Source organism: Medicago truncatula, chromosome 3 (assembly GCF_003473485.1).
Source record: "Medicago truncatula cultivar Jemalong A17 chromosome 3, MtrunA17r5.0-ANR, whole genome shotgun sequence".
In the NCBI taxonomy this organism is placed as follows: Eukaryota; Viridiplantae; Streptophyta; class Magnoliopsida; order Fabales; family Fabaceae; genus Medicago; species Medicago truncatula.
In genome coordinates this window covers 35,633,104-35,654,913 of record NC_053044.1, presented here as the reverse complement: position 1 = coordinate 35,654,913, position 21,810 = coordinate 35,633,104, and the positions used below count along the sequence as shown (strand labels likewise).

General features: G+C 31.6%; 2 protein-coding genes across 2 annotated transcripts; one reads left to right on the top strand and one right to left on the bottom strand.

The window, feature by feature from the left end:
- Positions 1-1,537: 1,537 nt before the first annotated feature.
- On the top strand, positions 1,538-7,750 carry LOC11406157 (cytosolic endo-beta-N-acetylglucosaminidase 1). The gene is made up of 11 exons (XM_003600927.4): positions 1,538-2,139; positions 3,239-3,376; positions 3,463-3,572; positions 3,653-3,764; positions 3,852-3,959; positions 4,545-4,657; positions 5,696-5,777; positions 5,883-5,963; positions 6,156-6,205; positions 6,556-6,691; positions 6,863-7,750. The coding sequence occupies exons 1-11, from the start codon at positions 1,648-1,650 to the stop codon at positions 7,571-7,573; spliced, it is 2,133 nt and encodes a 710-aa protein (XP_003600975.2). The 5' UTR covers positions 1,538-1,647; the 3' UTR covers positions 7,574-7,750.
- Positions 7,751-20,235: 12,485 nt separating this feature from the next.
- Positions 20,236-21,320, bottom strand: LOC11411277 (LOB domain-containing protein 12). Its single transcript, XM_003600924.4, has 2 exons — positions 21,091-21,320; positions 20,236-20,598 (listed from the first exon to the last, which is right to left on the bottom strand). Exons 1-2 carry the CDS (start codon positions 21,250-21,252, stop codon positions 20,281-20,283), a joined length of 480 nt encoding a protein of 159 aa, XP_003600972.1. The 5' UTR covers positions 21,253-21,320; the 3' UTR covers positions 20,236-20,280.
- Positions 21,321-21,810: the final 490 nt, after the last annotated feature.

Here is a 21,810-nt window from a genome sequence, read left to right as displayed (position 1 = left end):
AATTTAACTTTGCTAGGATGGTTTCTTTAATGGAAAGAATGTTTTCTACCTTCGGAAGTCCTTTGAAGCAAGATCACAAGTCATTAATGAGGCTAAGCAACTGAATGACCAACGATCAATGACTTCAATTCATTCATATTTTAAAGATTGCGTATGAGTTTACACAGTTTAATCAAAAATGTTTTTGAACATTAATCAACATAAGTTGAATTTTTGTGTACAAAGTTGAAAATTTATTGACATGTTAATTTTTTGTGAGTATCTTTAATTTTTACCATATATATTTATATTATGATCTAAATTTAAATAAATTGAACATAACAAAAAACAAAAGAGTACATTTTTTTTCATGGGACTTTAGGCCTTGTAGGGCAAGTCTGCTGAGTCTAAATCTCGTGATCAAAGTGCCACGGTCATGATGGCCCCCAAGAAGAAGACAAACCCACTTTCTTCCATAAATATATCATAAATAAGTACATAATCCATAAATAATCCTATGATAATTATTTTCTATACAATTGATATGTTGATGGTCTTCTCCACAAATGTGCGTAAAGTAAACGATAATGATCTAACTTATGTATTACTCCACCGACCCCACCACTTAACATCAGATCTTTTTTTGAAAAATTAATATCAGATTTGTTTTTCAGCATTCCAAAGTTTTTCTGTTTTGTTTTACCAAGAGTCCGAAGATTTTTTTGGTTACAAGATCTTTTTTGAAACATTAATATATGAGATGAGATAAATTGTAGGCACCACTTAACATGGCCATGATGAGTCATGACCCCACGAAGAGTACAAGCACCACTTTTTTCCTTGGCATGAAATTACTTGGAAGGAGGGACTTGGCTTATTTGAAGATCTGTATGCCTTAAACCAATGAATTGACTTGTAGTCTTGTATGGTCTTCTCCCCTAATGTGTATAAAGTAAATGATTATGATCTCACTTTTGTATTACTCCACCGACCCCACTACTTACGTAACTTCGTAGTCATGCAGTATCTTACATTGCAGTAATGGTAAATGCATTGATCAATGTTCTGTTGACAGTATCTTCTTCAAGTTTGCTAACTGATGTCCCAACGAACACGAGTTAAGGAAACAAGTATAGGTTTTTTATTTTATTTTTTAATTTGTGTAAAAAATTGTGTTTTCAATGCAAAATTAACTTCATTCTTTTAATTAGTGTGGTGGAGATATTAGTTAGAATGATCCAAATAAAAACTCAAATTCACTTGAATCATTGCATCGTTGAATTTTGCAAATATTTTCTTATAAATAAATTGTGCACTTTGTTATTGAAAATAGTCTCTGATATTCACAATAACTCCTTTCATAAAAGGATTGAAATGATAATTTTTTTGGCATTAGTCGGAGTTTGAACCCAAAACCTTGCATATTTTATGCTTATCCCAACAACTACTGAGTTAAACTGATGAGGACGATTGAAATGACAATTAGTAAATACTTACAAAGACTGATACAATAAAGAATTTAACAAAATATTTTAACATCAGCTACTAAAATTTCATTTGCGCTACTCGTCACAAAAATGACTCCAACTAGAAAGTGTGTACCATGTTTGTACTACAGTGTTAGAAGTAGCACGACATTAACATGTGAAGTGAAACAACAACGATTTCATGAATCCTAGACATCTCGAACCTTATATAAACCGCCAATTCTTAATCAAAATCCGAAACATTCTCCGCTTCATTTCTCAAACAACCCAAAACCTAACAATGTCAACCCCAAACCCCAATTCCTCATCCTCACCCTCTCCATCTCCACCGTTCGATCCAAAACAGCCCTCAATCCCAATCTCATACCCAATCAAAACCCTTCAAGAACTCGAATCACGCTCTTACTTCGATTCTTTTCACTACCCTTTCAACAAAGCTTCAGTTCCAATTTCATCTTCATCTTCTAAGTTACCTGATAGACGTAGATTGTTGGTTTGTCATGATATGGCTGGTGGTTACTCAGATGATAAGTGGATTCAAGGTGGTGATAATGTTAATGCTTATTCTATTTGGCATTGGCATTTGATTGATGTTTTTGTTTACTTTTCTCATGATCTTGTTACTCTTCCTCCTGTTTGTTGGATTAATACCGCTCATCGCCACGGTGTCAAGGTACTAACTTGCTTACTTGCTTCGAGTCGAGTTGAATTTGGTTGAATTGGTTTTAGTTCAGCTCATTTGGTTTGATAAATCAAATTCAATACGTTATTTTGTTGAATTGAGTTTCCAACTAACGAGCCACAATTTAATGAAACTATTTTAAGTAACAAAAGATAAAATATAGTCAAACCGTTTTCATAAAAGTTACAAAAATGATTTCATTTGTTATCTGAAACAGTCGTACAAGTGTGTGTATGTCAGTAGAAAAGGGCAAATGATTAAATTCAAGATGTTTTTGGTTCCATTGTCAATTGATTTGAGTTTTCTGCTTTTATTTTTTGATTTTGATGTCACTAATCATTAAAAGAGTTTTTTCTTACTTTTGCTTTTTCTCAAGGTTTATGCCAGAAGTGGCATTATCCAAAAAAAATTATTATCATATTTTTGAAATAAAATTTTAAAAGTCAAAAATATACAAAAGACCAAGTGCAAAGAATCATGGATAAAGGTGATTGGTGAACCTTATATTTGTTAATATACGTACCTATGGTTAGATTTTATGATATGCAGATATTTATTAGTTATCTTTTGAAATTTGAGTTTCTGGAAGATGATTATAATTGCAATTATAGTTGAGTAGTTTCAATGTCCTTTCTTCCACTAGAAGTTATTTAGCCAGAATTGTAATCCGTAAATACTAAGTTATTTGACATGAATATTGACTTTTGAAGTTTGTGGTCATCTGATTGACAATAGAAGTATATTACAATTCTGGCTACATTGTTTTGTGGCCATTTGAAACTCATTAATAAAAAAATTCGCACATTGTTTCTTCTTTGTTTTACTAACTAATAGTTTTTTGGGTCATTTATATGCTCATAAAGTTGGTTTAATTTACTTGAACTGAGATCATTTGGTAAATGTAAAGTACTTTTCTGAATATACATGAGAGAAAAAAAAGTACTTTTCTGAATCTTTTTTGGGAGCTTAGGATTCATGGATTTTGACTTTGTTTCTTGCGTGGAGATGTTTCTGACACCATTTATTGATCATGCTTTAATCAGAACAGATGGATTATTCATTGGTTGTACTTGTTTCTTTGATATTTCAGGTGTTGGGGACTTTCATCACCGAATGGGATGAGGGAAAGGCTAACTGTGACGTACTGCTTTCAACAAAGGAGTCTGCACAAATGTATGCAGAACGTCTGGCAGAGCTTGCTGTTGATTTAGGCTTCGACGGGTGGCTAGTAAATATTTTGTTATCTCTGTACTATATTGCAACACATTTGTCATATTCTTGTTAATTATTCAAAGTTGTAATGTTTAATCGCAGATAAACATGGAAGTGGAGTTGGATCCGGCACAAATTTCTAACTTGAAAGAGTTTGTCGACCATTTATCATCAACGATGCATTCTTCTGTGCCTGGATCACAAGTGTTGTGGTAAGTATTAGAGTCTGCAATTTTTTATTACAGTGGATGGTGCCAAAAGTAGACTTTGATGTGTGTTAATGGTCATGTAGGTATGACAGTGTTACAATTGATGGTAAACTGAATTGGCAAGATCAACTAAACGAATCTAATAAGCCATTCTTTGATATATGTGATGGAATATTTGTAAACTATACATGGAAGGTATTGCTTACCTTCCTTCAACAACGCCGATGTTTAATCAGCTGTCGTTTTCCTTAGTTAATTTAATTTTATTATGTAATCATATAGGAAGACTATCCAAGGATCTCTGCTGCTGTGGCCGGTGATCGGAAGTTCGATGTATACATGGGAATCGATGTATTTGGAAGGAACACATATGGTGGTGGACAGTGGAATGTATGTAATCTACGATATACAAATATTTTTTACTGTATTGGCAATATATGTTTATAATAGGCAAATTTTAAGTGGTTAATTTATCGAGGGAAATTTGTTAGCAGCAGATTGAACTCTGGACCTTTTACATATTCAACGTCCCAATCCATACCACTTGGCCAAACTTTTTGGGACACTGTATTGGCAAATATAGTATATGTCTGCGACCCCAATTTTTATTATGGATGTTCTCTTAATACTATGGATGTTTGCTACCCCAACTTTTTTATAATATACATTTAGCGCCCGTCCCACAGTGAAGCAACCAAGTTACCTGTAACTGAATATTAGATACAAAGAAGATATTCTCACTTTTGTTTCACAGTGAATTGTTTTTTAAAGATATTTATAAAAACACTTTCTGTTGGAGTTTCTTTGGGACATAAACTTGTGAAATTTGGGATGCCAAATAGTTTTTGGATAGTGGAGGATGTGATTGGTAAAGGGAAAAGGATGTCTTAGCGTTAACTTGTTAATTTCCCTTTTTTCATAATTATCTCGATTATTGTTTCTAGTAATTTCTTAAGTCTGTCATGAATGTCTCAGGCAAATGTTGCTCTTGATGTAATAAGAAAGAATGACGTCTCTGCTGCAATATTTGCGCCTGGATGGGTCTATGAGACAAAGCAACCCCCAGATTTTGAGACCGCTCAGAATAGGTAATTTAGCTATCTATTTTGCAATACCAAAAAATTATTGCAAATTTAATATCACAAGCTTTACAATTTGATGCATAGTAATATATTAAGAAGGAAAAATCTAAGGCTAGAAGCGGCCATCATTGTAACTACAGAAAGAACATAAAATTGGAGATGGAAAAAAGGCTAGAGGTGAAAAAATAAAATGATGCACCTATATGATTCAGAATATCTAGAAGCAGAAGTCTTTTTGAAGGAAAGAGTATGAATATATAACTAAGCTATAGTTTCCCCACATTTTACTCTTCAATTTCATCAAAGGTTTTCATTTGAATCTGACGGTATCTTTTAAGTTTTAAACTTTCCTAGATTTATTTTAATAGATACAAACAGATTAAACCTCTGTCATTTTTGGCTGTTCTATTTTCTTTCGGAATACATAATGGAATAATTCCACATGATTTGAGCGGAAATTTTTCACATGACTAGCATGGTATTTTATTCCAAACCTTCTCTTCGTTACTTTTCTTTCTGATCATTCCCAATACCGAATATAAATTGTGTGATGATGTTTTAAATGCTTATAGAATTCCTGATCTTTTACATGCTCCAGTTTTGTCATATGGAATAGCCATAAACTGTCGTCTAATAACTTCAGTTTCAGTTTCAAGCTTGTAAGTTCTTTATCCCCCTTCAAGAACCTTAGAAAGTGTTTCTATTTCTATTTCAATTATGCATTGTAGCGTTATTTCAAATCATTATAGTCCCTATTTATTTAAGCCTGATTGAGACTTCAAATTATTTTATGCCGTTCTCTTAGTGCACTTGCTCTTTTATCGGAGTATGACAATTCTTTTTTAGCTCAAAAGTCTATATTGCAATATTTGTGCTTTCAAAAAAAAAAAAATTGAACAAACTTATTCCTTGATCATACAATCTGATTGCTACTGAATAGTCTTTATAGGATCAAAGTTTTTTCTTTATATTAATGATTGATATCAAATGTTAAATTTCTTGCTCATGCACACCAGCATCATTCTTATGCGTTCAATATTGCAGTTGGTGGGGCCTTGTGGAGAAATCATGGGGAATACTGCGAAACTTTAGTGGACCACTACCGTTATATACAAACTTTGATCAGGTTAACTATATCAAATCCATCTAACTGTAGATTGATCAGGTTAACAATTTCAAAGCCATCTAACTTTTTATCAAATACTTGTGTATCCTATCTTTGTTACTTCAGGGGCGTGGTTATCATATTTCAGTTGATGGAAACAGTGTATCGGATGCTACATGGTGCAACATTTCTTGCCAAGGCTTTCAGGTACGCACGTAGTTTGATATTTGACCCATATAAAAGACTGTATTCTCCCTTTATTTGAATTACTAGTTTTTTTCACTACGAGATTACGACCTAAAAATAAATGGAACTCAAATTCAATTTCTGAATTTATGATACCAATTTAAGAGTTTTTTTTGTTTTGTTTTTTTTTATCTAACTCATATTTGTTTTCAGCCACTCCTTGAGCTTGCCGATCCTACAAATTCTATTCAAGTTACTATAGAGTAAGTGATGGTACAATTCTAAATTTTTAAGATGTTCTTGTAACTGAGAAGTGAGAACTGACCAGAATGTAGATACCACATATTGCATCTATTCAAATTAAATTCTCTAATAAATATTCTAATTTGATAAAAAAAAAATATATATATATTCTAAAACAGCATATGGCTAATCGGAGCAACTCATTTATATGTGCAACTGTGCATGAAGAAGATTCGTTAAAGGCTCTTCATATTGAATTAGGAAGATTTTATCATAGAAAGATAATTCATTATTATGAATCTCGCTTCCAAAATTTTTGCCACAGTCCTGACTGGATCTGAGGTATTGTTTTCTTGTTTGCAAATTGCAGTTTGAAGGAAGCATCATTTAGTGGAGGGGGGAACATTACATTTAAAGGATCTCTTGAAAAGCAAACTTACTTTGAGAGGAAAATCCTTCAAGGAGAGTTTCTCTTGGGCGAGGATCCTATCCACTTTATTTATTCTGTAAGCTATAGCTTCTTTATCACAATTGATGAAAATGCTAGTATTTAAAATATGCCATCATATATACTCGTCTAATGCACATTCATCAAGTTCGTCGAAATTATTATAATATTAAGTATTCCTATCAGAACCCTCACTTTTCTCATGTTAATAACTGCATGATTGATGCAGGTGAAATGTAATGGCAATTCTTCATTAGGACTAAAGCTTGTGTTCACTTCCAACAACGACGAAAAAAATTATGTACTTCTCACATCCGGGGAAGTGAATGATCTCTCAAGTAAATTCAACAAAGTAATCACGACACGTGAACACAAGGGATTTTCCCATGGATGGGTTATAAACGAAAGTGCAATTGCAATGAACGAATACACTTTAAACGAAATCCATGCAGTGTGCTACAGATCAAATTCCTCATTATCAGATTGCACAGACTGTACCGTGGCTTCTCCATCAGATTATTATGCACTTCTTGGTCATGTCACAATCAAGAATTCCGACTATAAGTCAGATTTTCCTGTTTCCTCTTCCTGGCTAGTTGACGGTAAATATATAAAATGGACATCAGGGTCCAATGGTTCAAAAACACTTAACATTAAAATTTCATGGACACTGAAAGATGGGAAAAACTATCTCTCTCTGAAGTACAACATTTATTTGGTGAAATTATCAAAACAAGCAGGTGGTAATCCAGGTACAACTTTAGAACTGGTGAAGGAGTACCTTGGAGTAGCACAAGTAAACTGCTTTTATGTTTCTGATCTCGAAGTTCCTTCAGATACTTCTAGTCTCAAGTTTATAATACAGGTTTGTAGTGTTGATGGGACAATTCAGGCATTGGATGAGTCTCCATATTATCAATTGGAGGTTGAAGGTCCCTAAATTGTAATTAGAATGTAACATTGTTTCTGCTATTAAGGATCTATTTTAGATCTGGACTTGGCAGATATATATTAGGCTTATGATGCAGCAAGTAATAAAGCTTATCTTTGCAGCTTATACCTAATAAAAATGTTTCTATCTTTTTTTGGTGAAAGTATAAAAATGCTTCTTATCTGATTTCATACACTATATACAAGTGCAGGACCAAATGCTGAATCTTTATTTTTAACTTTTTTTGTGGACTTGGTTATGTAAAAAAACAATTTTTTTTTTTTTTGTGAACTTGGTAAATTTTTATTTTTATATTAAACAGTCAAAATTGCTGCATGTAACTAAAGCTTATGTTGAATACTATAAGTCTGAAATTAAAGGAGTGAATCACTAACATTTATCACATGAAAACCAACCAAACACCAACTATTAGAAGGTGCAATGCTCAGAGCTGAGCAGATTGAGGATTTCTTTTTTTGTTAAGATTGATGTCAAGAATATAACTGGGACCTGTTGCATTAGAGTCTCATGTCTTGTGAATTTTGCTATTCAACGTTGAATGGATAAAAAGCTCACAGTACTTAAGCCATGAAACTCACGTAATTAACCAATCTCTTGGGTTGAACTTTCCTCGTGAGTTTAAGTTATGACAACCGGTCCTTTCATCAAGAGTTTAACTACAAAAATAGTACAACAGGCTACCACCAAGGATAATTTATTTAGATGAGGCATAATAACTCATGTTTTTAGTTCACTTTGGCTTGGTATTTCTTCGGCAAATCCTTTTGGTATTACGAAACATTTTCTTCAATTTGGTCACTCAGCAGATGTTTCAAAAGCTTGGTGATTTATAATGCATTTAATTTGTCTCTCTTGTGCTTCGGTAATTTGGAATGAACAGAATAGCAAGATTGTTTTAAAAGATTGTTTTTCTTTTTTGTGGCTGAAGACAAAATATGCTAATATTGCTTTTGATTATCGTAGTTGGTGGCTTTGTCCTTTTGTTTGTTTGGCCATGGGTTAATTTACTCCTTTTGTGTTTTTTGTCCGCTTCCTTCATTTTAACTTGCTTTTGTTGTTAAACATATGTTCTTCTCTGGTACGTCATGTGCTAGAAATAATATTTTTTCGGTATTAATATATTTCATTTTACATTGTTCAAAAAAACAAAACTAATGACTCCACTAAGAATATGAAAATTATCACAAACATATAAATAAGATAATCTAAAAATCTATAATAAATTAACAAGAGATCCAAAATAAAAACTTCTTAAGTAACAATTGACTACCTATTAAAAAAAATGTAAGACTAAAATCACGAAACAAAAGTGGTAAAACTAAATAAATTTTTTTCACTACTTGATGAAGGAGAAAATTAAAAAGTTGATTGTGTCTTATAAATAAAAAGAAGAAAATATTTTTTTAAATTTCTACCCAACAGACCAACCCGTCCTCTCTCATTTTTTAGCGGGGTTAGACCGACAAACCCTACTAATAGTGGGTTCAAAATCTTAACTCACTCTCACCAATGTAAAATAATCTGCATGTGTAATAATAGTATAATTACATGTAAGTCAAAAAATTGCCTCTTCCTTTCTCCCATTAACTTTCTCTAGTTTTTGGGAATTCACTTGAGTAGTCGTGGAGCATACGAGTTTTTCTATTTAATTCATATCCGTTAACATAGAAATATTTATTTTCACATTGTTTATCAATCGCAATCGTTGGATTACTAAAAATATCCGATGTTAATCTTATCTTATCTACCGTTGAAATGAGTTTACATTGCCTAAAAAAATATTAATTCAGACAAAAGTGGTTTGTAATTAAAGCAGTGATATTTGAACAACTTTTTTGGTACAATTTTTAGGACAACTTTGTTGTGTTCTCTTCTTATTGGTTAAAAACAATAGAGAGGGAGAAAAAAAAGGAAGAGAGAGAATAAGAAGATAATATGAGTATGAGAGAGAAGGTTATACAAAAATTATACAAAAATAATTGTACACATATCATTTCTCTTATAATTAATTGACAGGGGAAAGAAATTTATAAGCACACCAAAATCAATCCAGACAGACACCTCATTCCAAAGCTTTTAAGGTAAACAAGTTTAACTTTGAAAAAAGGAAGGGAATGCATGTAGAGTAAGTGTTACTCCCTCCGTACTAAATTATATGTTGTTTTAGAAAAAAGATTTGTCATAAATTATATGTCGATTTACAATATTATTAAAATATTAATTTTGTCAAAAAAATAAAAAATACTATTACAGTAATTTTTTTTAAAAACTCGGTATCCGATCCAAGAATCGACTAATTCGAGGGGACCAATCTCACCGCCCACTTGCGGGGGCCCCGTTTAAAGCCAGAGCAAGCTCTGTATGAGCTTAGCCCACCGAAATTGGCACTAGAGAGAATCGAATTTGAAACCTTTGGAGGAGCAAACTCCAAGATCCCAAGTCAACCACTAGGCCAACCCAAATGGGTTAAATACTATTAAAATATTAATGACATTTTTCCTATTATTTCATTAACTATTTATTACTCTTTCTTCTTTCAATTCTTTAATTTATTTTTTCCATACCATTTGTTAATTAAGGACAATTTTATAAAACAACTTATAATATTTATTTCTCATACCATTTTCCATCACATATCCAATTTTTTTGGTACAATAATAATTAATATTTACATTATCTTTCAAAAACATAATAATTAATATTACATTAAACCTGAAAAACGACAAACAAATAAAAACAATGATTTTTATAAATACGAAAATAAAAAAGATACAAAGGAAAAATCTTATCATGAGTAGTATATATATATAATGAACTTGAAGTTTGTTATTCATATTGGGAGTATAAAAGATAATATCATCACAAAAAATGGCAAAACACATTTCCGAGTACTGTCTCTTGGCAATTTTATGCATTGCGTTGGTTCTTAACTTCAATTAAGAAACATATGAACTTTGAACCTTAAGTTCTATTTCTTTTTCTTGTACTTCGGTTTTTGTAAAAGAAAATTAGGAAAATATTTGCTTAATTAGTTCAATTGTTTATTATATTTGATTCGGGAAAAAATTGATATAATCTTTTACATTGTAGTAATGTAGTTAACATTATATAAATATAAATCTATAGCTTAATTCTTAAGAAAAAAAACTATAGCTTAAATATGCGTTTTGAAAATGTGAATTTTATTTTTGTGGCAGGACCAACACCAGGTTTGAGTTTCTGCTATCGTCCTTCAGTTTGTGATAGCCAACCTAATTGCGACGCAAGGTGCCGCGCGTATACGTATAATCGAGGAATATGTATTTTACTTGTTTGTTGCTGTGAGTAATGAAATAAATACATTATTATAAATATTTATATATGTTATAATAAACATCAACTAAATAAGAAACATCTTCCTCCAAAGCTTTATTTTCACGTTTGAAGCATATGTATATGTATAGATTTTGATTCTGGGCAGAAGAATAAGTGGAGAACTTGAATGTAGTCTGGCCAAGCTCAATGTGAAAGAAAGAATGAGATAGACGTGCAACTTAAACACAAAGCATAGAATAATGTGTTGAACCAATAAAAAGTTGCTAGCCACAAATCAGATTTGGTGTGTTTTCTTCTTGTATCATTGAACATTTTCCTTTAAATAATATACATATGTATGTGTAAATCAGACCAGTTTATAAGCAATGAAGAGTTACTTATTCACAACATTACTATATTTTAGTTACAATAATATTTAAATAGGTAAAAACCTTTGGGGTCCTTAACTTTGATCTATTTATTCAGATTGGTTTTAAAGTTTTTTCTTTTGCCATATTAGGTTTTTTTTAAGTTTCAAAATCTTGAACATTTTGATCATTCTATTTAACTTCGTTGTTGCCGCGCAACTCTAACACAACAAATTATATTTTTTTTTATTTTCTTTTAATAAAATATAATTTCTATCAACTGTTATTAAATTATAAATCTCAAATCAGAGTTCATGTTTTTCAGACCTTTTGGATCTCCTATTCAATTGAAATTTCAAGATTTAAATGAGTAGTATCAAAAAGTACATAAAGATCATTCTTAAAAGCGAGTCAAAACTAAAGAAACACATATATATTTGACCATTTTAAAATAGGAGAGTTCTTTACAGCTTAAGGTTATTTTTTTTTTTTATATATTCACGTTGACATCAAAATAGTAATGCATTATATAATAATTGACTTACCCTTGAATAGATGTTGAATACCGATATATACCAACAAAATTATAGACGAATATGAACTAAAAAAAATTATAGACGGATATTATGGTGTTAATTAAAGGTATGTGATCAGAATAATGAAATTATCTCATTAAATCTCACCAAAGAAACAATCTTTTAATCATTAAAGTTGAAGTGTAAATTGAATCCCTACGAGATACTTCTAAGCGACATAGTGAATTTTTTTACTTTAACTATCTTCGGTCACATTTATAAACAAATATTTGTTTTTCAGATTCACTAGCGTGCCCGTGTATCGCACAGGAAAAATTGTTTTGGAATTAAATTAAATATAAAATATTTTATACCACATATCTCAAATTGATTTTAATTTTAAGTAAAATTTTGAGAATATATTACAAACACATATTTCTTAAAAAAAAAAAAAAAAAGGATTTATAAGCTTCACACTATACCTAAAATAAATTTCAATAAGTTCCGCACAATTTTAGTTTCAATAAGTACCCCCTCCCCCAGTATGGGGGGGAGGCTAGCTTGGCTAGTCAAAAAACAGTGCCGGTCCCTTCTCGGAAAATCTCCCCCCATGTATGGCGGGGAGGCTAACTTGGCTAGTCAAAAAGTTGTGTCAGTCCCTTCTCGCAAAAAAATCTCCCCCTAGGTATGGCGGGGAGGCTAGTTTAGCTAGTCAAAAAAACATAGGCCATTGTAACGTTGCTGGACGACTAGCATTTGCTTACAAACTCTTTCGTGGCATTGAATTTGGGTCGACTTATGTCCTTGAAATCTTTGTTGCGTCAATAAACATAGCTGTGTTGGTCCCTTCTTGAAAAAACTTGTGCAATGGATGTGTTTCATGTTTCAGCCTGGTTAGACACTCTTTATTGTCAATGGATGTTCATGCACCGTAAAAATCTTCTCATTGCAGCCCAGTCTTATTTTTGGTAAGTGTTGCACCCTACTTTTAGTTTGATTTGTGTATAGAAATCCTAACGCAAAACATTTTGTGTTTGATTCTTTTTTCTTTTTTGAGGAAATGCAATTGTTTTTGTTTTGATTCAAAGATTTTGTTATGAAATGAATTTCAAGATTCTACTCAAAATTTTCTTTGATGATGTTTGTATTTGGTCAAATTGAAATTTATACACTATTTCCTATTGGCATGTGTATTAGGTCAAATTCTCAAGAATGATACACTAATCTAATTTAAGTGTCCATCTGTCAGGCCATTTTTCATTTAAAAATCTATCAAACAAAGACACATTTTTCTTGAACTTCCTTTGGGAGGGTTTTTGGGTCATTTCTTATTTGGGTCTGTGATAAAATGAGCTTAAAAGATGGAAAAAAAATGGTTAAACCTTTTTCATAGTCTAAAAGTTGAAATACTGTATAAAACTTGAGAAAACACCTTATTGTTGTATTATGCTGGTATTTAAAATATGGCATCATATATACTCGTCTAATACACATTCATTAAGTTCGTAGAAGTGTGTTAATTATGTTTTAGGTCCCTATAAATAGGCGTATTTCCAACATTAGTTCCTGTTTAAATTTTATTAAATTTTTTGTCCTCAACGTTTTTTTCTGTTATCAAAATAGGTCCTCGCAGTTAATTGTTGCTGATTAAGCAAACGGTGAAGCACAAATGGATACCACATCTGACTTTTTTTTTTGTTAAATATGTTTTTAGTCCCCGTAAAATTGAGGCATTTTAAGTTTAATTCTTACTTAATTTTAATAGTTGTTTTATTCCTTACAAAAATACTATGCACTCAGTATTAGTCCCTGCTCAATTCAAATTTGTTCAATTTATGCTTAAACTCTTGTATATTGCCACTAGTTTTGCATGAAAAGGGAGCATATGGGTTGGTTCGAATTAATATGGAATTATTTTTCCACGTTCATTCAATATTTTTCCCCTGCTTAATGATATTGGGTTTTATTCAAATAATCTATGCCGATTCAACATCTTTTGGTCAACGTAATTTAAAAAAAAGAATAGCTTATTCTTCGGTATCTCATATGAGTTTCATAATTCTAGGAGTTGGTTCTATAAGTGATATTGGGCTCAACGGGGCCATTTGACAAATAATATCTCATGGATTTATTGATGCTACCCTTTTTTTCTTCGCAAGTACTAGTTATGATAAACTACGTCTTCTTTATCCTGACAAAATGGGCGGAATGGCTCCCAATGTCAAAAATATTCACGATTTTCACTATCTTATCGATGACTTCTCTTGCATTGTCGCATGAGTGGTTTTGTTGCCGAATTGATAGTTTTTTTTTTTTGGAATAATTACTAGTCAAAAATATATTTTCATGATGAAAATACTATAATAACTAATTTTAGTAGGTTTTTTAGTCCCTACAAAAAAAAAAATTACTTCTAATTTTAGTCCCTGCTAAAACAAAACTCTTAAATTTTTGAACGATTTTTTGGAGACAAGTTTAGAACACTATGAAATGTTCAATTACTAAAATTTAGAATTTTTTAACATGAAACGAATTAAATATGAATTTTTGAAAACGATAAAAGTTAAAGATAAGAGTAATAAAATATGGACATATAAATCAAATTTTGCGATAATTTTTTGCGGAGGAACTTTTAGTAATGTTCTTAACACGTCTACAAAAAATTGTTAAAAAACTTAAGAGTTTAAGCATAAATTAGACAAATTTGAATTGAGCAGAGACTAATACTGAGTGCATAATATTTTTGTAAGAACAACTATTAAAATTAAGTAATGACTAAACTTAAAATGCCTCAATTTTATAGGGACTAAAAACATATTTAACCCAACAAAAAAACAGTCAGATGTGGCATCCACGTGTGATTCACCGTTTGCTCAATCAGCAACAATTAACAGCGAGGATCTATTTTACTAACGGAAAAAAATATTGGGGATAAAAAATTTAATAAAATTTAAGTATGAACTAATGTTGGAAATACGCCTATTTATATGGACCTAAAACATAATTAACCCATTATTATATATTAAGTATTCCAATGAGAACCCTCACTTTTCTCATGTTAATAACTGCATGATCGATGCAGGTGAAATCTAATGGCAATTCTTCATAGGACTGTCTTTTGGGTTAAACTTTCCCTACGTGTGACAATTGGTCCTTTTCATCGGGAGTTTAACTAAAAAAATCACATACATCATTAATTGAATAAATTTAAAAAGTAAAATTTACTTATATTTAAAAACGGAGTAGCTATCTGCAAGTTCAATTAAGCTACACGACAAAATACAAATAAATGAGTGAAGTCATCAAAAGAGAAATGACTACCATCAAGTCATTGTCTATGGAGTAAAAGTTTTTTTTTTTTTTTGGAAGGAGAATCGAAGTAGCTGTTCACATCGAATTTTAAAGGGGCCATTGTTATATGTTCCGCATTGATTATAGAAATTGAATATATAAGATAACTTAATTCATGAAACTTTTTCATCCAATGAATTAGTCTTTTGGATGGAGTTTTCTCCATAGTTATTGGTTGAATTGAATTCATAATAGATTTAAACACCCTATTGGCTTGAACCTTGTGACATTGGTGTGACTCTCTCAACATATTCATTCAACACTACAACTTACAACATCACCCTTGTAACATAAGTTAAAGAGAAATGATATTTGAACAACTATTTTTTGACAACTTTTGTGATAACTTCTTCTCGTATATTTACATGATCATTCTACTTTCTCTCTCTATTGTTTTGATTTTTGTGTCACTACCTAAATTTCTTTGTAAAATTTAATTATCCAACAAGTTGTCCCCGTAAATGGTTGTTCAAATAACATTGCTCTAAGATAAAACAATAGATATTTTGACAAAACATTTTTGTCCTCGTCCAAAAACTGTTGTTGAAAATCTGGCATCAATATTTGAACAGCTTCAAAAAAATTCAACATTGATGCAGACTCCATTTTCTCAATAAATTTTTATTTGTTGGCATCTTATGCGTATCTTACTTTGACTTAAACAAGAAAGGGAAGAAAGAGATGAAGAGAGAATAAATTCCAAAACAATCTTTGGTTTGGCAGTACTATATATCCTCGAGCCCTCAAATGGAAAACCAAGTTCCAACAATCACATTTTCCTTGTCTACATACAAAGGTGCAGAATTTCAGATTGATAAACAACATCAACAGTGACAAGTCTTTGTCTTGTTATACATTTCAAGTGATTATTCTTGTTCAGCTCTATTTAACTGCGGCTACTATTATTATTCTATAATAATTCAGCATCTTTTGACTCTCTACTGCATTCTCTATCTACTCCCACTCAACTTCATATCAAGAATTATCCAGAGCTGCAATTTGTGTTGTCTCTTTTGCAATCTTAGTGATCCACTGGTTCGACTAATGACCCACTTATCCAGTTCTTTGATCGGGTTGATCGTCGGTCCAGTTTTGAAAACACATGTGAAACTTTTGATGTATACACTTTAGCACACCAATCATTTTGGCTTTTTCTGGTTTTCTCTATCATTTAAAATAAAAATAATGCTTTGATTTTGACACAAAGATGTTGGAAGAGATGAATTTAGAAACTCTACATGTTATAATATAATGTATGTTTGTGCACATTCCATAAAACGAGCACTTTCTTGTATAAGTCCCCTCACGTGAACAAGGTAGAAGAAGCTGATCCAAATTAAAACACTAAACCTCATCAAGGTTTATTTAATTTGACTATTATTATGATATGATTGGAAGATTGTACTAGTAGTTTGTAAGAAAAATTCTCATGAAAGTGAAAGCAACATATGTAGAAGAGACAGGAAAAAAATCTACAAACAAATCAAATGTAACAACTCACCGTAATATAATATTCATTCCAACAAGGTAAATTAAAAGAGACAAAAAATCTTGACCAAAAAAAAAAAAGACAAAAAAAAATTAAAAATGATTTTGATACTTTTTTCAATGTATGATTTGGAGACTTTCTCTAAGCCTTTTTTTTTTTGGTCAAGTAACCTAGTGGCTAGAGCTCACACAATTTAATTGTGGAGAAATGGGGTGTCCGGGGTTCGAACCCCGGCTCCTGCATATAATATGCAATACCCCTACCAACTAAGCTAAGCTCACGGGGATTCTCTAAACCCTTTTATTCACACATAATACTATATTTATATTTATATTTATATTTATAGCCTCTTCTCCTTTTATTAGAGAAATATAATAGTTTTTTTTTAAGAAATTCAAATTGAATTATAGTAGAAGACTAGACGTATAATAGTTAGTTGGATCTTATTAGTAGTAGGAAATTTGTTAATTTTTCACAAAATCTATATATAGAGTATCATGTGTATTTATTTACCATCTTTCATCAATCATCCAATAAGAAATATGTAAGAAATTTTTCTTTTACCAAACTCAAGCTTATTTTACTTACAAGATAAATTTCATCTATTTGATCATGTGATTTCTAATATGCTTCCATCCCTCCTTTTTTTTTTTTTTTTTTTTCCTATCTAACTTTTAAAGAAAGCTTACAGAAATACAATTTGCCTACAATATATTTTAATGTGAATTATTGGGGTTCATAAGAAGAAAGATGGAGAATATGTCTCTCAACGTTTCAAGATGTTTGTTGTAACTTACTTCAAAGGTAGATAATCTAGATCACAATAGTGCAATTGTGTAAATGAACTAGTCTTTGCTCAAAGTTGCATGTTTATAATGCCCTTGGCGTTACGCTGAAACTAGTTTTCTCTTGTAAATAAATAAAACAATGTATGTAGCTGTTGAGATTTGGCTTCAAATTTGTGGTCTGAAAGAACAGAGAAATCGTGACACGATTTTGTGATGCCGTGAGCTAGTTTGCAGGGTGCCAAATCGTGACACGATCTTGTGGAATCGTGACACGATTTTCAAACTTGCTCGTTAAGTTTTCAAGATAAGGACAGGTCGTACCTTGTGACGTACGTATCAATCGTGACACGATTTGGAAATCGTGACACGATTTTATCAGTTGAAGACTTGTATTTAAGTGTTCTTGTGCAGATTTTGGAGGAGAGTTGAAGAGAGAGAAATTTGGATTACAAAGGAGGGAACTCTAGGGTTGAGTGTCTTTGTAGTGATGATCTCTTGGGTTGGAAAACATTGTAAACACCTTGGGTAGTGAGATTTCACCATTGGAAGGATCAAAAGCTTCCTCTTGTGTCTTCTCTTTTAGGGTTCATATTGAGAGAGTGGGGAAACACAAATGGGTAGAATCTAGGTCTTGTTCTTGTGTAAGCTTGCAAGCTATTTTTCTTGTAACCCTTTGTAACACTTTCATCATAGTGGATTGGAGAGCTGCTCTCTCCCCCAGATTAGGTCATATTGGACCGAACTAGGTCAACAATCTTTTGGTGTGTTTGTTCTTCCTTTCTTGCTTATCTTTATTGCTTTGTATTTGCTTGTGGTGTTGCTCTACACTAGACTAGGTCTGTTTTTGTTGTTGTTGCTTGGAGACACTTTACACATAGATTACCACTTCCTTTTGCTCCACACATCTTTGTTTACATTGGTGTGAGTTTTATCCGAATTCACAACAGTAGTTATGAAGTTTATCCTAGATAAGGCTATGAAAATGAAATGGCTGCGCCAATTGTTTTGCCCTAGTCTTTTTCCATTACCACTACAGATGAATGAGAAAACGATGGTTTTGATACTAAACCACATGGATTATGAAAACAACAGTTTCCTTCTGATGATGCGTAGAGCATTTATTTTCCTAAACAAAACCATTTGGTCATCTCATGTGATTGTGCTTGATTGCACGGGTTGCCGGTTTTTGTATGCCACAAAGCCAAAGCCTAAGCCTTTATGTAATTATGTTGACATTTAAATGGCCAGCCACAACCTATAATAGGGATACAAACTAGTGTGGGCTGCAAATTAGTAAAAAAACATTACATTGCTTGAAGTAAACGTATTGCTCGCAAGTGTTAGAAGTGGGTGGCAATCAATTGTGGGTTTTGGTTTTAAGAAAAATAGGTTGATGTTGTGATCTATTTTATGATGCTCAGATCCTAATAAAGGTGATAAAAAAAAAATAATGGTTTTTTGACACCTAATATGATTTGTGTAGAAACAAAGTGTAGGACCGAACACTAGGGCTCATGATGGTTGGTACCTAAGGTTACACGGTTATAAATAGAGAGGTTAGGTCTCCTCTGCTATCACTCTGACTATTCTGCTCATTAGTGGTTTACCCCATTGAAAACCCTAAGTTCGAAGCATGTGAAAGGTATGGGTCTAAGGGAAGGCTTTGTCTCAAATCTCGGTGAGTCTAGTAATTGTGACTATAGTTTCGACTTCTTCAAGTAAGTGTGTTCTAATTTCATATAATAACATGATCTTGGTGATTTAACTTTACAACAAGTTGTTGTAGGAAAATTTCTTATGTAAGCATATCTTCTACGATGAAAGAAAATTGTGGTGAATTAAATTTTTTGGCTCACTAGAATCAAGATAGACCTCAAACCTCACACAAACATACAATTATCAATCAACGAGGTAACCACTAATTGAAAGAGGAGGGAAATAATCAACGATATTTCGTTGTCAATGTGAAGACCTCGAAACCACTAATTGAAAGAGGCATTAAAAACATATTATCAAACTATAAATATCGTTGATTATTTCATAAAACTATAATATTTAATTCAACTTTCAAAGTGTCATAAATTCTTTTTTAGGCTAAATTTGATCATGTGATCATCTTATAGGTGGTGGTCAAACCCTTTTTAATGTTTGAACATTTGCTAATGATTTCTGTTTTTGTAAGACCTGATTGACACTGTGTATCTTTAGGAGGATTTGTGACACGTCTTGTGCTATTGTTTTGTGTTTATATATATCTCATTTTTTATTGTTAAAAAAAAAAACTAAATTTATGTATTTCAAATTGGTCCCATGAAGATTTTAACATCAATTTAGTCCATCAATATTAGAAAGTGTCGTTAGTCCATATATTTGTATAAAGTCTATGACATCTAAGATATATATCAAATCTATACCTTTGAATATTTTAATCGGACTAGACTAATATCTTACTAAGTATCGTTTGATGAGCATATTCTCACTACTATTCTTCAAGGAAATCAAAGTATAGGTTCGCACATAATCTGAATACGTACTCCATTTGATATTTCTGCTCACAAAGCCATAAGCAACTATATAAATATAACTCTAGCATAAAACAAAATGTTTTTATATTCTGTTCGCTAAGCATGTTAGTAGTAACCAATTATCAGAATGTTTGCCATTTTTTAAAAAAGACCACCGACCCTCGTCTGAAAGCATTAATGTTGAAGCATCTTAATCATTAGTTTAATGTTTATTCACTGATTTAGAACACTCTAAATTACTTCACCAGTAGTACTTAATCACGTGCCACAGTTGACTCTAATTAATTCTTCTGTATAGATGCAAGAAAAAAAAATCAAAACCATGTGAACATTTTTCATTCAAGAAACCATGTCACATCAAAAAATCAAAAAATTCTCTCTCTTGAGAAAGAATCATGATGAATTACATTGCTTGAAGAAGGAAAGTTGAAGTACTGAGGGAGATCATAAGGTTTATGATCAAGGGCTATTTCTTGATTTTGCATTAGAGGCTGATCATCATGTTTCATCTGGATGCAAAGTATCTCTGCTTGTGCTACTGCAAGCTGCATTTGAAGCTCAGAAACTTGGTTTTGAAGGTATGATATTGCTCCAACACAACCATAAACAGGGTCCTTCACTCTTGCATTTGCTTCATATACTAAGCTGCTTACTGCATCAGCTCTTTGTTGAATAGGAAGTTCCTATAGGATTGTACAATAAGTCAGTAACCTTTTACACACAAAACCGTAAAATCTCGAAACCCTATAATAAGTAAATTGCATTTTTGATCTTTCTATTTTATCATGTTCACAAAAATAATCATCTTTTTCAAACTTGAATTTTGGTCTAAACGAAGATATTTGTTTCAAATGTGGTGTGACCAATTTTTAAATGATATTACATTAAACATGGTGACATAACAAAAATAAATTACAAATAGTTGAAATTTTAAACTAGCCACACCACCATTGAAGCAGAAATCTAGGTTGCAACCAAAACTTCAACAAGTTTGATATTTGAAGACAAACACTTCGATTTTAAAATGTGGACTATTTTCGTGAACATGATAAAATAAGAACAAAAGTACAATTAAGTCAGAAAAATAATAAAAATTAACCTAAAATAACGCTCTCATGTAAACTATGAAGTTTTTTCTTTTTCTTTCAAGGGAGCATAGAAAGTGTGAATGGTACCTGGAGCATTTTGCTAACGTTGCTTGCACCAAAAACCTTGTGAACTATTGCAAATTTTTTAGGATCATGTGAAGGGAAATAAGGAGCAAAGATACAATCCTTAGCACAACGGCGTCTAAGGAGTTTGCATGAAGCACAAGGAGAAGTAGTATTACCACCCATTTGATTATGAAAAAACAGAGAAAACAAGAGAAGTTTATGGAACACACTTAGGAAAGGAATGAGAGAGACTATATTTATAATAAATGGCCAACGGCGTGTGAGACTATAGCCGCTACATTGTGCAAATATAATATTGCTATAAAATAGAATAGACTCAACTTATTGATATTAATTTTTTTTATTTAAATAATTTTATATGGAGTATTTTGGGTTATTCAAATCTCTCTTCTCCCCTTCTTTTTTAATACATTTGTATCAAAGATTAATTGCTAATTAAAATTTTTTACACATATATCGAAAAGTTATTATGTAATGTATTAGAAAAGATCAATCTCTAGTATCATTTTGTCTTTAAACAATTCACATATACTTGAGTTTTTTTAAGGCTAATTAACCCATCAAAATTATAACCGAAGATAAACAAACCTGAAACCTTAAGAATAACATATTCTCTTTTAAGTCAACATCATTAGATCAACATGAGGGGATTCACAAATACTTGAGTTAGTATATACCTGAAGCGTTTAATCTAGGTTTCCCAAAATATTAATTTGCAAA